Source organism: Xiphophorus couchianus, chromosome 13 (assembly GCF_001444195.1).
Source record: "Xiphophorus couchianus chromosome 13, X_couchianus-1.0, whole genome shotgun sequence".
In the NCBI taxonomy this organism is placed as follows: Eukaryota; Metazoa; Chordata; class Actinopteri; order Cyprinodontiformes; family Poeciliidae; genus Xiphophorus; species Xiphophorus couchianus.
Genome location: NC_040240.1, coordinates 24,918,821 through 24,931,249, shown reverse-complemented (window position 1 = coordinate 24,931,249; position 12,429 = coordinate 24,918,821). Strand labels below are relative to the sequence as shown.

Genomic DNA, 12,429 nt, shown 5'->3' with positions numbered 1-12,429 from the left:
CCTTCAATGCCTGATGTTGCTAATGAGCATCATACTGAAATGTACAGTTTCAATGTTCAAATGTGCAATCTTTGATTACTATCAGATTGATAGTAATCTGACAGTACTATCAGATTATTATCAAAACCCAATTTGATATCAAAACCCAATTTTTTGGTATTGATTAGCTAAAGTTTTAAAATCAGTGACTCAAGTATGTTTCCATTTTATAATTGAAAGTAGGATGTAAATGTTACAGCAGGAGTAGATCTGATCTTTGTGGCAGTTTGTAGCTCGGTTTATTACACAAACAAGACAAACAGGACATGAAGTCACATGAATCCTCATTAGTCACAGTTAATCGAGAGAAAGTGAGGAACTTCTCCAAATCTCAGAAACGTCACTTTTCAGGAAGGATTTCCGTCATTTTTATGCCCACATATTGAAAACCGTCCGATGTTTTAGGGTCAGCACTTCCTGATAAGATCCCTGAGAAAGAAACAGAAGAGTCTGCTGTATTCTGAATGCTGAGGTCCACTTGGTAAGAAACTTACAGTTTTAAATCAAAAGTGCTGCGGAAGAATCATTCTGACTAAATCAACAATTCATCATAAAACATCGACCAGAAAAACTACAGATCATAAATTTCTACAATTGGGAAAACTTTGAATAATCTGTTCAGTGATGATGGGACGCCTGAGAGTTCATCCACATTTCAGTCTCATTGTTCATTGTGTTTCTGATGAATCTACAGAGCTGCAGTTTGCATCAAATGACATAAATAAACAGCATTTTGCTGGTGGAAATGAGCTGCAGATCCGGACCGGAACCGGAACCAGCGGCAGAGACGGCTGTCACAGTGAGTACGGGGTTCGAGTTGGTGCTGGTGCTTCAGAGAGCGGCGGGGCGGTCCGGTCACACGGCGGCCATCTTGCTGGCCTCTCTGACGCCGCTGAGGTAGGCTCCGGTCACCGTCTGAGGGAAGTGTCGGTTTGTGGCCTGAGGAGAAGAAGAAATGCGGCGAACGAGTTTTAACTTTTAAAATGTCCTGAACTTCTGGGATTATAACTAATCTTTAAATCTTATTTATCTAATCTAATCTAACTAATCTTCCTTTCCTATAACAATTATGCAGGTTGTCTTTGGATTGTAGCTTCTTCGGTGACTCTAGTATAAAGATGCATCATTTTGGTTAAAAATATCTCTTAAATTTAAGCTACAACTGGGCAAAAAGTAACGGTAAACTGATTTCAGGCTGGAAGCTGTTGAGATTATGCAGCATGGGAATAAATGTATTTAGGATTAAAAAGTTTGGTTCATTCCTTAAGTGCCTGGTGTTGCTAATTAGCAACAGAAGAATTTAGGTTTGTTATTGCATTTAAAGCTGAGCTTCACATCATTTATGCATAAAAATGATCAAAAGCAATAAAAAAGCATAAATTATAATGGTTAAAGTTCTGCTTACGAGAGTAAAAAACATTTTGAGGGAAGCAGCGTTACCTCGCCTGCAAAGAAAACTTTTCCCTGCACGTCTTCTGCCAGGATGTCGTAGGCCTCTCCGCTGCCCCCTGTCTTCACGAAGCTGTATGACATCTGGGACCACACGTCTTTGCTCCAACGCGTCACAAAATAATTCAGAGGATCAGGAACTTCCTGTCAACAAATGGCAACAAGTGACATCCAGGTGCTGTAAAGCAGAAAACGTCCGTCTGATTTCCATAAAATAAGCAGTTTCAGTTGCTGCTCTGAAACAAACATGTGTTTAAACACCAAGACGGTAAGAAAACAGCAATGACTTCAGAGAAACAGCTGTTGCTGCCTGTAAACCCTAGGTTAAAGGCCATCTCCAAGCCATCTGAAGTTCATCATTCTCCAGAGAGAAAGATTATTAACAAGACAAAAACAAATTAAATAGTAATCAAAAAATGTAAAGATGATCATAAAAATGATTATTTCCAAGAGGAAAACTTCTTAGAAACAAGAAGGAATTCAGCCCAAGGTCAGAGGTGAGAAGGTGAAACCCAGAGAAATGACCAGAACCCCAGAGCTCCATCTCAAACTCTACAGGCCTCAGTTAGCTGGCTACAGGTCAAAGGTCGTGACCCTGAACCAGCATAGCTGCTTGGTAGGATTGAATCAGAAAGCTTCTTCTTTCTAGAAACAAAATGGCCGCCAAACTGAGCTTAGCAGAGCTGAACCTGGATGAAGGACAAAAATACAGAGACAACGTTCTCTGGACCAGCTGTGAAACACGGTGGTGGCGGGATGGTGATCTGGGCTTATTCTACACCTTGCAGCCACTGAGTGGTGCCTCATCTCCTCTGCAGAGCAAATTATTCTAGAGACATCTGCCTTGGTGCAAACTGGGTCATCACAGGACAATGACCCCAAACAACACAACTAATCTGTTGTGATGGTCTAGTCAAAGTCCAGACCTCCTGCTGTGCTCGCCAAAGGTCGATACCTGCTCTGTGAAAAGTTCTCGCAGGACCTTCAGGCACTCGTCGACCACCTCCGAGTCCTCCAGGTCCCCGACGGCAGAAACCGCGTCACCAGACATGATGGACATCAGCACAGCCTGTTTCCCCTGGTTGTCACCAAAACACAAAAACAGTTTTAACAGATTAAATAACTGCAGAGTCTCAATCGCTCATATTCTCACTGTAGCTCAGGAAATCTTCAGCTACAATGAGAAACAAACATGTTTCTATGGCTTAACTTCAACATTCAAATGAACTACACTTTTTTTTTCTTCAGTCTTAATGTTTGGTAATTTCTGCCACTAGGGGGCAGCATTTTGAGTTGCTGGTTGTGATCGTTTCTTTTTCATTGATATTAAACAGAAAGTCTGTGATTGACTTCAAGTCGTGAACACAACTGTTTGCACCAGGTTTATAATTGTTTTTAGTTTTTTATTATAGTTTAATTTCGTTGTGACTTTTTGTTTGTCTCTTTCAGTTAGTTTCTTGAGTTTGTTTGCTAGTTTTTATTAGTTGTAAGTTAAATATTGCTTTGTTTTTATGAGCGATAGCATTAATTACAGTCTTTTCATATTTGGTTAATTTTCAGGTGCAGAATTCAACAAGGTCAAAGTATCGTGATCATGTTTACATTGATTGGGTAATAAATACTCAACAGAAGATACGATTTTCAAAAAATTTATTTAATTATTGTTGAACAACCAACTGACTTTGGGGTTTTATCCCAACTTTTGCTGTTGCCATTTTGCAGATTAGCGTTAGGAGGATTATGGAGTGCCGTAATTTGTCAACAGCTCAGTAAACTGCTTGGGTGGAAAAAATAAATCACATCAGTTTGAAAGGCTAATAAATTGAAACATAAACATGAAAATGAAGGATATTATTATATACTCCATTATATTTTAGTTTTATAAAAGCCCAATATAGTTCCACTAACTTATAGTTTTTCCCTGTTAATTACTGTTTTTATTTATTTCAATAAACAAAAATGTTTTCCTAATTTCAGTTTTTGTTATTTTGTTAGTTTTAGTTAACTATAATAATCTTGGTTTGATACATTTTTCACACGACCTGTGTGTGTGAAAGACGCAGAAAACGTTGCAAGTTTTTTGGCCATCCTGGGTTTCCATACAGGAGAGCAAGAGTTTATTAGAATTGATGCCAGATTATGTTTGTGAGTTTTAAATGCACAAACTGCAAATTACTGTTTGCTTACAGCAGAGAAACTGAGGATTTTATGACTAATTACTCTTTAAAATCAGGGATTATTTCTTGATCAAACCTGAATTCTTCTGAAGTTTTTAACATTAAAAAACTGGTTTCCATAAGTCGATTCAGTCAAGTCGTTCAATAAAACCCAGTTAACAGCGTAAAGTGAGTAAAGTGCCAACCTGTGGATCGAGGTCGTAGAAGACACTGAACATGCCTCTCTTGTCTGGACACGGCGGGATGTGACCAAAATAATCCGCTCCTTGGATCTTTGAGTCCCAGAACCGGTTCGGAAACTGAAGAGCAATCTGCAGGATAATTTACTGACATTAGAAACCGTAAAACCTGCCAGATGTTTGGCCTCAAACTCAGTGGGTCACAAGTAAAACGCTCAACACGAAGGCGGACAGTTCAGATAAATTAAATGTTCTGGTTTCCTACAACCGTAGGTCCAGATAAACTTCTAAGAACATTCAGAAAAACCCATTTTCTGGGCTGTAAAGTCGACTTTTAGCAAATTAAATCATCATTTAAAAATAGATTTTTATATTTCCGCAGGTTGTTTTTATTTAAAACATTAAAAGAAATCTGCTGCACGTCTCCGGACAGAAATCTTTCATGACCTTTTCTATGATTCCCGCTCCCAGACTGTGGATTGCCTTCAGCTTCCGTTCAGGAAGCGGCGGGTTGAAGCGGATGGCGTTCTTCTGAAGCAGAGTCAGCGGGACCGTAACGAGGACCTGGAGGACGACAGTCCACATTAAAACACACCTGACGTGTTGCCATGGAGACGATCCGGTTTCACAGCAGGTGTGCTACCTTCTGGGCCGTCCACTGGGATCCGTTAGAGGAGGTCACTTTAACAGCGTCAGCTGAGTAGTCTATGGCCTGAACCTGGAAAAACAACAAGACTTCAGCATTAAGGCGAAGTGGGAAAAACTTGGATCTTTAATAATTTCCAGACTAATAGAGCAGCAAGTTACTGTAACTGTGTGTGAATACAAGAATAGAAATTCAGGTCAGACGCTTTAATTTTTCCCATCAGTCACTGGAGTTTCAGGATGGATTTTTCAAGATGGCTGCCCTTTTTCAGCCTTTTAATCCAACTGTCCCCATTTTCATGACTTTATGAATTTTATGTCACATCATATGTTTTGAACTTTGGTCATTCTATTCATACAACTTAAAATAATAATATGTAGCAAAATCAGAAACTGACGACTTTGTTGTTAGCGAGTCTCACACCAGTCGTCAAGTGGAAGGAGATGAGGACATGGATAGTTAGCGTTAGCTTCAACTATTTTTATTTGCTTAGCAGCTTAGCGTTATTGTCTGCTCATATTTTTTATGTGTATAGCAGTAGCTTCCACTACTGTTTTTATATGTTTAGCATTAGTTTCCATTAGCTATTTTATTTGCTTAGCGTTAGCTTCTGCTAATTCCTTTCTGTTTAGCTTTAGCTACTGTAATTTTTTTATTGTTTAGCAGTTTAGTGTCAGGTTCTAGTCATTATGTTTAGCAGATTAGCTTCTGCTAATTTTTTATGTGTTTGTGTTTAGCAGTTTGGCATTAGCTTCAGTTAGTTTTATCTGTGTTTAGTGGCTCAGCATTAACAACTGCTAATGTTTTGTTTAGTGGTTTAGTATTAGCAACTGCTATTTTTTCATCTTTCACTAAGTTTTTAAATACTTAGCAGTTTAGTGCTAGTTTTTGCTAATTTGTTAACCTGTTAAGCAGTTTACCGTTAGTAGAGCTAAGATTCTTGTTAAGAGAATTAGTGGTTAGTGCTTCGAGATGTACCGGACAGTTGGTGCGGATGTCGAGGCCTTCAGCCAGTTTGTGGAGTAAAACTGAGTAACCCTTCGTTAGTAGAGTGTGATCTCCTGAGAACTGGGCAAAAAACTCGTTGTGGTCCCAGAATCGGGCCGATACCTACAAAGAAACAAGAAGACACTAGAAATGTCCCAATATCACCCTCTCGTCTGCTTGTTAAGCGGCACAGAAACTCACCTGGTTTAACGTGCTTCCGCAGGCAAACTCCAGGTTGCTGAGATGAAACTGAAGAACTTTCTCCTCCAAATCACTGAACTGCATCCCAGACTCCTGCAGGAAGTTCTTCTTTATCTCCTGAACCTTTTCTGTGGAGACGATACAACAATCACACACACGTCTTCTCCTCTGAACTATGTCCTAGATATTAACAACAAAACCTGCGCCACAAAGAAAAATCTGGAAAAATAAAGATTCAAAGACAAAACACCTGAAGAATCAGAATTATGACGCAAGTCTCACATAAATGATGGAAAAAACGCAACATGACCGTTCAGACTGCAGATACGGAGTTGGAAAAGATCTGATATTTTTGGATGAAAAAGTCCGATTTTGGTCGTTGTGTGGATACATCCACTAATGAGAAGTGCACAGCACCTCCTAGTGGTGCGTCCTGGCTCTGCGACTTGTCGTTCCTCCAGTCTGAAACCACGTCCAGGATGGCGTTGAAGTGGAAGTCCATGCGCTTGTCGATGGCCGGGTCAGTGGCTCGCCCGCCCTCCTGGAAGAGGTCGCAGCGCTCGCCCAGCTTGTGCATCCTAATGCCCATCTGCAGCAGAGAGTCATCATCATCATCATCATCATCAGCGCCCCCCAGAGGCGGCAGCGGCTACAGCAGCTGAATGTACCGACGGTTGGAGCAGAACCTGTTCACACATCAGAGCGATGGGGTTGTTCACGCAGCCGTTGACGATCTGGGCGCCTCGGCCGACGGTGACGCCCAGAGAGCCGTCGTCCCAAACCCGACCGCCGATTCTGTCCCGGGCCTCGAGCAGAACCACCTGGATCCCGGAACATTTGGGCAGTTATCGATTAATCTATCGATTATTTTATACATAACTGATCATTCAGGGGAAAACAATAGGGCAGGATGATGCGGCTGAAAAACTTATGATGATAAAAGCATTTAATTTTTTTGTTTAATGTATTTAATTTGTTTTATGTGTAAATCTGACATACAGCCAAACTGGCGGCGTGACCTTTCCTGTTTCATTAACAGTTTTCTCTACAGGCAGTTATGAGGAACGGTGGGGAAACTTAAAACTACTGCTGCACCAGTTACTCAACTGGTTGTTGCTAGGTAACCAAAGAGTGAGTGGGTTGATGGCACCGACTTTGCTCAGCTGGCCAATAGAGGGTGAGGCGCTAAACTCAAATTCAGAAATACTTTATTGATTCCAAAGGGAAATTAAATGTTATTGCAACTCATATTGATTCAAATTCTTAAGAGTTATTGTAGTGATTGCAACGCGTTTCCTCTGCCTACATTTCCCAGAATGCCGTGCGGTTCTGGATCGGAGATCAGTGACCATTCTATATATCGAATATTCTATCAGACGTATTATTTGTTGATGTTGATTACAATCAACATTTTTATTGATTTATTGTCCAGCCCTAGCTGCAACTAACAGCTAATGTTAGTTATTGATTAATTGATTATTCCAACGATTAATCAATTCATCATAGAAAATATGGCAATTTATGCAAATTTTCCATTCAAGCCTTTTTTATACAATATTAGCAATAAGAAAATAAACAGGTTATTACCTAAAATCCAATAACAACATTCCATTAATGAATGTTTGATCTTTTGTAGCAAAGGATTCATCCGCACTAAAAAATCCTTCTGACCGTTTTACACATGAAAAGCTCAGATCTTTCTGCTGGACTGAACATCAAGACAACGCAAAGCTCATCTGATTATTTTATTTTTGATTAACCGATTACTTCTTCTGTAGCAAGACGATTAATGGAAAATTAATTTCTTTAGCAGAGTTTGAATGGGATGAAACTATATCTATACCACCAGAGTTTTGGCTAGTGCTTATTTACAAAGTTTTTCAATTAATTCAATGTTAATACAAAATGAAAATACTTTTTGGACAGTTTTGGCTTAATTTCTGCTCAGTATGTGTTCCTCTTTCAGCAAAAAGACTCTATAATCCAGTTAATGACAATTATTTCGATTAATCACTATTAATCATTTCAGTCTAGAGCACAGTGTTGAGATCGGACAGGGAAAGTTCACAGGTTTCCGGATCTCTACCTGTGTGCCAAAGTTCTGCAGCTGCCGGGCTGCAGCCAGTCCTGCGGCGCCGGCACCGATGACGATCACCTTCTTCTGCAAGGAGAAAAAGCATCGTGAGCCCAGATCGGATGATGGATTTAACAACAGGAAGAAGCAGAGATCCTCACAGAGCGGTATCGTTCAGGCAGCAGAGGCTGCTTCACGGCCAGAACGCCGGTGTTGATCAGGCCCTTCCTGGTCATGAAGTGGAGAACCCGGTCCAGCTCCTGAACGCAGCACACGCGCACCAAACCACGAACGATGATGTGCTGAGCACACTTCTCAGCCGTTAGCACTTCCTTCAGAAAAAACAGGGAGGAATACATTTTATCATTTCCTGCTTCTAATTCTGATTTTTAATAATGAAGGCTGGAGAACGACTGATAAAAATGATTTTGAAGGTAAACAGAGTTGAGTTTTTCTGGAAGGAGAACATGTGATCATACTGTGAGCTTTCCAGGAACAGAGTGCCCTTTTATAACACAATCAAATAACTATGTTACCTTCTGATGTCATAAAAATGCTCTATATTTCAAATATGACTAACAGAATTTTAATTAACCCTTTGGCAACATTTTTACCAGCGTTGCTCTGAGAAGTAGCTCAGCAGTCCCACCAGCTGTTTGCTAATTGGCTAGTCTGAAGGAGCTGAATAGGGGAGGAGCTGCGCCATGAAGGCGGGGCTAGGTCCAACCAGGCGTTTTGCACAGCTGAATGGTTGCCATGGAGATTAAAGGATTTCTCAAACATGCATGAAAGAATCAAAGCAACACTGCAGGAATGTTTTTGATGAGGGAATAACATGAAAATCTGATGGAAAGATCAAAAAAGTTGATTTTATGTGATACTGCCCCTTCAGGCGCACAGCCTCACTCTGCCGCCTGGTGCTCACCTTGCAGTTCTTGTGCCAGGAGGCCAGGATGAGGTTCCTCAGGGCCAGGTACATGGTGGGATCCCGGGAAAACTCTGGAAACTCGTAGAGCTCGTCCAGCTCCATCATGTCGGGCCGCACACACAGAGCCTTGCCGCACTCGTTGGGCTGGTAGAAGGGCTGGAAGTACGGACAGAGGCCTGGAACTGACGGAGAGGAGAGGTGATGATGCTTCGCTCCGGTCCAGAACGTCGGCCCATCTCCTAAACTTACTCTGCGGCTGCACGGCTCTGCACGGCTCCGCCCGCAGCTCGGCCGCAGAGACGTTGCAGGGAGAGCCGGACGGACTCATCCCCACGCAGTCGGGATAATACGCCGAGAGGAACGCGCCGGCCGGACTTTCCTTCAGCAGCGGAGGCAGAATCAGCATGGAGTGCCACCAGCTCTCACTCACCTCTGCAACCCTCTGGAGACAAAAACCAGCCGGAAACACTCAAAATGGACAAAAAGCCCTGAAATAAACTCATCATAACAACCCAAATACAAACTTTACTTCAAATATGTTTATTTACTGGGGCAAAAATACCATCTTCAGTCCATACCTAAACCAGAAGTGCTCCAGTTTTTTTTATCCGCATCCATTCTTTCTAATTAAAAACTTTTAATCTCTTTAGCTTTCTGTTTTTTTAAATAAAGGGCCACCAGAGGGCGCTAAGGGGCCTCAGATCAAGTTAATACATTTTTTTTAAATCATATTTTTTTAATCAGAATTTTTTTGCAAATTTGCCCTGATTTTTAATCAATATTATAAAATATGTTAATTTAATGCATTGAAATGTTCTGAGGCAGAATTTATGCTAAACTAATGAAATAATTATTAGATACTGAATAAAAGTGAGGAAAGTTTCTTTACATATTAACAGAAACTTATCTGACTGGAAAAAAGTTATAAACAATTGCAGCTATTTATTCATATTTTAACAATTTGTGGGTTTAATCAGTAGATTGTGGAACAACCGTCCCTTTAAGAACATTATAGCATTCCCACTTTTGGTGAAATGTTTCTACATTTGTCAGGGAGCGGTGCTTTGTTTACTACACATGAATGATTTAAAAACATTTCTGCATCTTACCAAGTCCTCTGGTTGGGAACACTGGTCAGGTCCTTCAATCTGTGAGCAGAAACAATGTTTCCATGGTGACCAAACGGAGAAAACTGGGGTGGACTCTGATTTTTGCGGCTCCTCTTTACCTTGATGTTATTGACCTTCATCCCGCAGCGGTATGCTGCTGCCAGGGAGGCGGTGAGCTGGATCTCCTTGGTCAGCTGGCGCCACTTCCTGCAGTCCGGTTTGGTGCACTGAACCTGAAGAGAACGCATCAACGTTACTGATGAAAAAAAAAAAAACCCGTTGTGAAGGAGGAAACGTTCGGCCGCTCACCCAGAACGGCAGCTGCTGGTCGGCCATGAAGGCCTTAAGGCTCGGCTCGCTTTTCCCGTTACTAGTCCACACTTTCTTCCAGGAAGCAAACGTCTCGTAGCCGTCCTTGTGACTGCACAGAAAGACTTATACCAGGGTTGTCCAGACTGTGGCTCTGGGCCGTTTGTGGCCCTTGAAATGTTTTGTGCGGCCCCTCACCAGAAGTCAATAATGGTAAAAATTTGGCCAACAATTTTTTGTCAAAATTTAAATTCTAAAACAGAAAATTTTTATTTTTTTAATGTTTTGGATGTTTAATGACACATTGCAAAAACACAAAATTTTACCAAGTATTTGTAGTTTTTAGTGCAAATATCTTAGTACACTTGAATTAAGTGTACTATAGGACCAGTTTCCTGCATTAACATGACTGACTTAACACAAGTTTCTATATTTTGCTGAAAATTTACTTGTAAGCTAGTTTTGTCTCTTTTCAACTGAGCCAAAATATCTGAACTAGAAACTACAACATACTTGATAGGATTTGGTGTTTTTGCAGTGAATACAGATTTAATAAAAACAGACTAAAGTAAAATAAAAGACATTTGTGCAGGTAAAACTAAAAAATGAAAAAATATTGTAAAAAATAAATAAAAAAATCTAACTAATTTTTGCATTGTTAATATAATGACCTCTGTAGCCCACCAGTAATTTAAATTGGCTAGTTTTGGCTACTGGGGCAGAAGCCTGGACACCCCTGATTTATCCTGAATTTGCTGCATCATAATATCCTTCCAGTGAGAGCTGCAGGTAGTTTTACCTTCTATAGGAGTGATCAAAGCACTCGTTGCAAAAATGTTCACCACATGACAGGTGGTACCAGCGAGAAGTGTATCCATTTTTTGCACACCTAAAAGAAAAGAAAAGCCTCTGTTAGAGACAATCCGAGTGTTTGACCTCTCACCTTATTTCAGCTCCACTACCTGTCTGATGCACTCGCAAAACAAACTGGGTAGATGGCCGAGCATCCCGCCTTCTCACACTTCCTGTACTTCTTCTCAGCCTGCTCATCTTCCTCCTCTGTTTCCGTGGCTTTCCTTTTACTCTGGCATCCAGAGGAGACAATAAAAGATCAGTAAATGTAAATGGCATTTAAAGCTACAGTATGTCATTTTTACAAAAAAATATATTTTTGTTAAACCTGTCACCATGGTGTGACAGTGTAATATCAATCATCTCCTCCACCTCCTTCCTGAGCTGCTATTGCCATTTGAAGAAATGCCCTGAGCCAAGAGGAGGGTCTCAGCGCTGTCAATCAACTCGTGAAGTAGATGCTAAATGTTCTAATGGCGAAGAAACAACTTATTATTACAGAAAAATAGCTGTTTATCCGCCTCGTGGGTAGAAATGCTAACTAGCTTTAGCATTCACGACCAGCTTTGTTGGCGAGTAGAAGCTGCGTCATAGCAGAGGCTTGAATGGATGCATGGACTACTTTTGGGTTATTTTGTTTTTCTTTGTAATAAATGGGCCGAACTTGAGTTTTTGTCAGCTGTGGTTGAAGTAAACTGGTAAATTCTGAAAAATATTTAAGAACGTTTTACATATATGTTATTATGAAAACAAATATATATTCTTTAAATAATGAATAAGAACAAACATGTAGTTTTCGATATGAAATGGAAGTTTAGCATCGAAGCAGACATGTTTACGGTATAAACACAGCCCTCCTGCTGCAGCTCACCTGTCCAGGTGGAGGGTTGTTGCTGCGCTTCACCCGGGTCGTGTTCTGCCTCCCGGAGGAGCGCAGGGTCTGTCCGTCCCCCGGGGACTCACCGGAGCTCCGTTTCCTGGCTCTGCGAGCACCGGAGCCGTTCCCGGAGTAATCTGCAGACAGCAACATTAAAATGTGTTGGAGAGGAACAATGGAGCGGAGCAGAAAACAGGCCTTTACTGCGACCGATTAGAGTGTTTTAATTACAGATGCTGTTAAAAACAGTTTAAAACCGATTACAAGCTGATTGGGGTCATTAACAGCGAGCAGGCGCTGAGCTTTGGACATTTTAAGCTCTTTAAATGAACCGAACAGCAGCTTTTCACTTTAGCATGTTAGCAGTTAGCAGCTGTAACACCAACCTGCGTCCGACAGCATGGCGTCCCGCTGAACTCCTGTTAAATCAGGGCTCAACCTGCCCGTTTGTTTATAAAAAGGTTCAATAAATTAGTTAAATTATCTTTTGTTGTTGTGAAGAAAGAAAAGCGCAGCTGACATCAGAAAACTGCTTCCTGTTTAGCCCAGGAAATGGGCGGTTTGGTTCGGCTTGGTTTTGGTGCTACGTTTAAAGTACCTCG

General features: G+C 41.0%; 1 protein-coding gene across 1 annotated transcript; it reads right to left on the bottom strand.

Moving 5' to 3' along the window:
• Positions 1-253: 253 nt before the first annotated feature.
• Positions 254-12,381, bottom strand: kdm1b (lysine demethylase 1B). The gene is made up of 21 exons (XM_028035345.1): positions 12,214-12,381; positions 11,822-11,964; positions 11,061-11,182; positions 10,898-10,987; positions 10,099-10,210; positions 9,909-10,022; positions 9,790-9,828; positions 8,930-9,122; positions 8,678-8,862; positions 7,914-8,084; positions 7,765-7,839; positions 6,365-6,499; positions 6,096-6,267; positions 5,679-5,806; positions 5,469-5,600; positions 4,488-4,562; positions 4,292-4,408; positions 3,851-3,976; positions 2,444-2,566; positions 1,480-1,632; positions 254-978 (listed from the first exon to the last, which is right to left on the bottom strand). The coding sequence occupies exons 1-21, from the start codon at positions 12,227-12,229 to the stop codon at positions 895-897; spliced, it is 2,505 nt and encodes an 834-aa protein (XP_027891146.1). The 5' UTR covers positions 12,230-12,381; the 3' UTR covers positions 254-894.
• Between the last annotated feature and the right edge of the window lie 48 nt (positions 12,382-12,429).

Bases quoted from the DNA above. Each gene is read 5' to 3' on its own strand.
- kdm1b (XM_028035345.1), bottom strand. The intron at 6,268-6,364 runs GTTCTGCTCCAA...TCTCTGCTGCAG, and splicing joins TCGCTCTGATGTGTGAACAG to ATGGGCATTAGGATGCACAA. The intron at 1,633-2,443 runs GTATCGACCTTT...ATTTGTTGACAG, and splicing joins GAGAACTTTTCACAGAGCAG to GAAGTTCCTGATCCTCTGAA.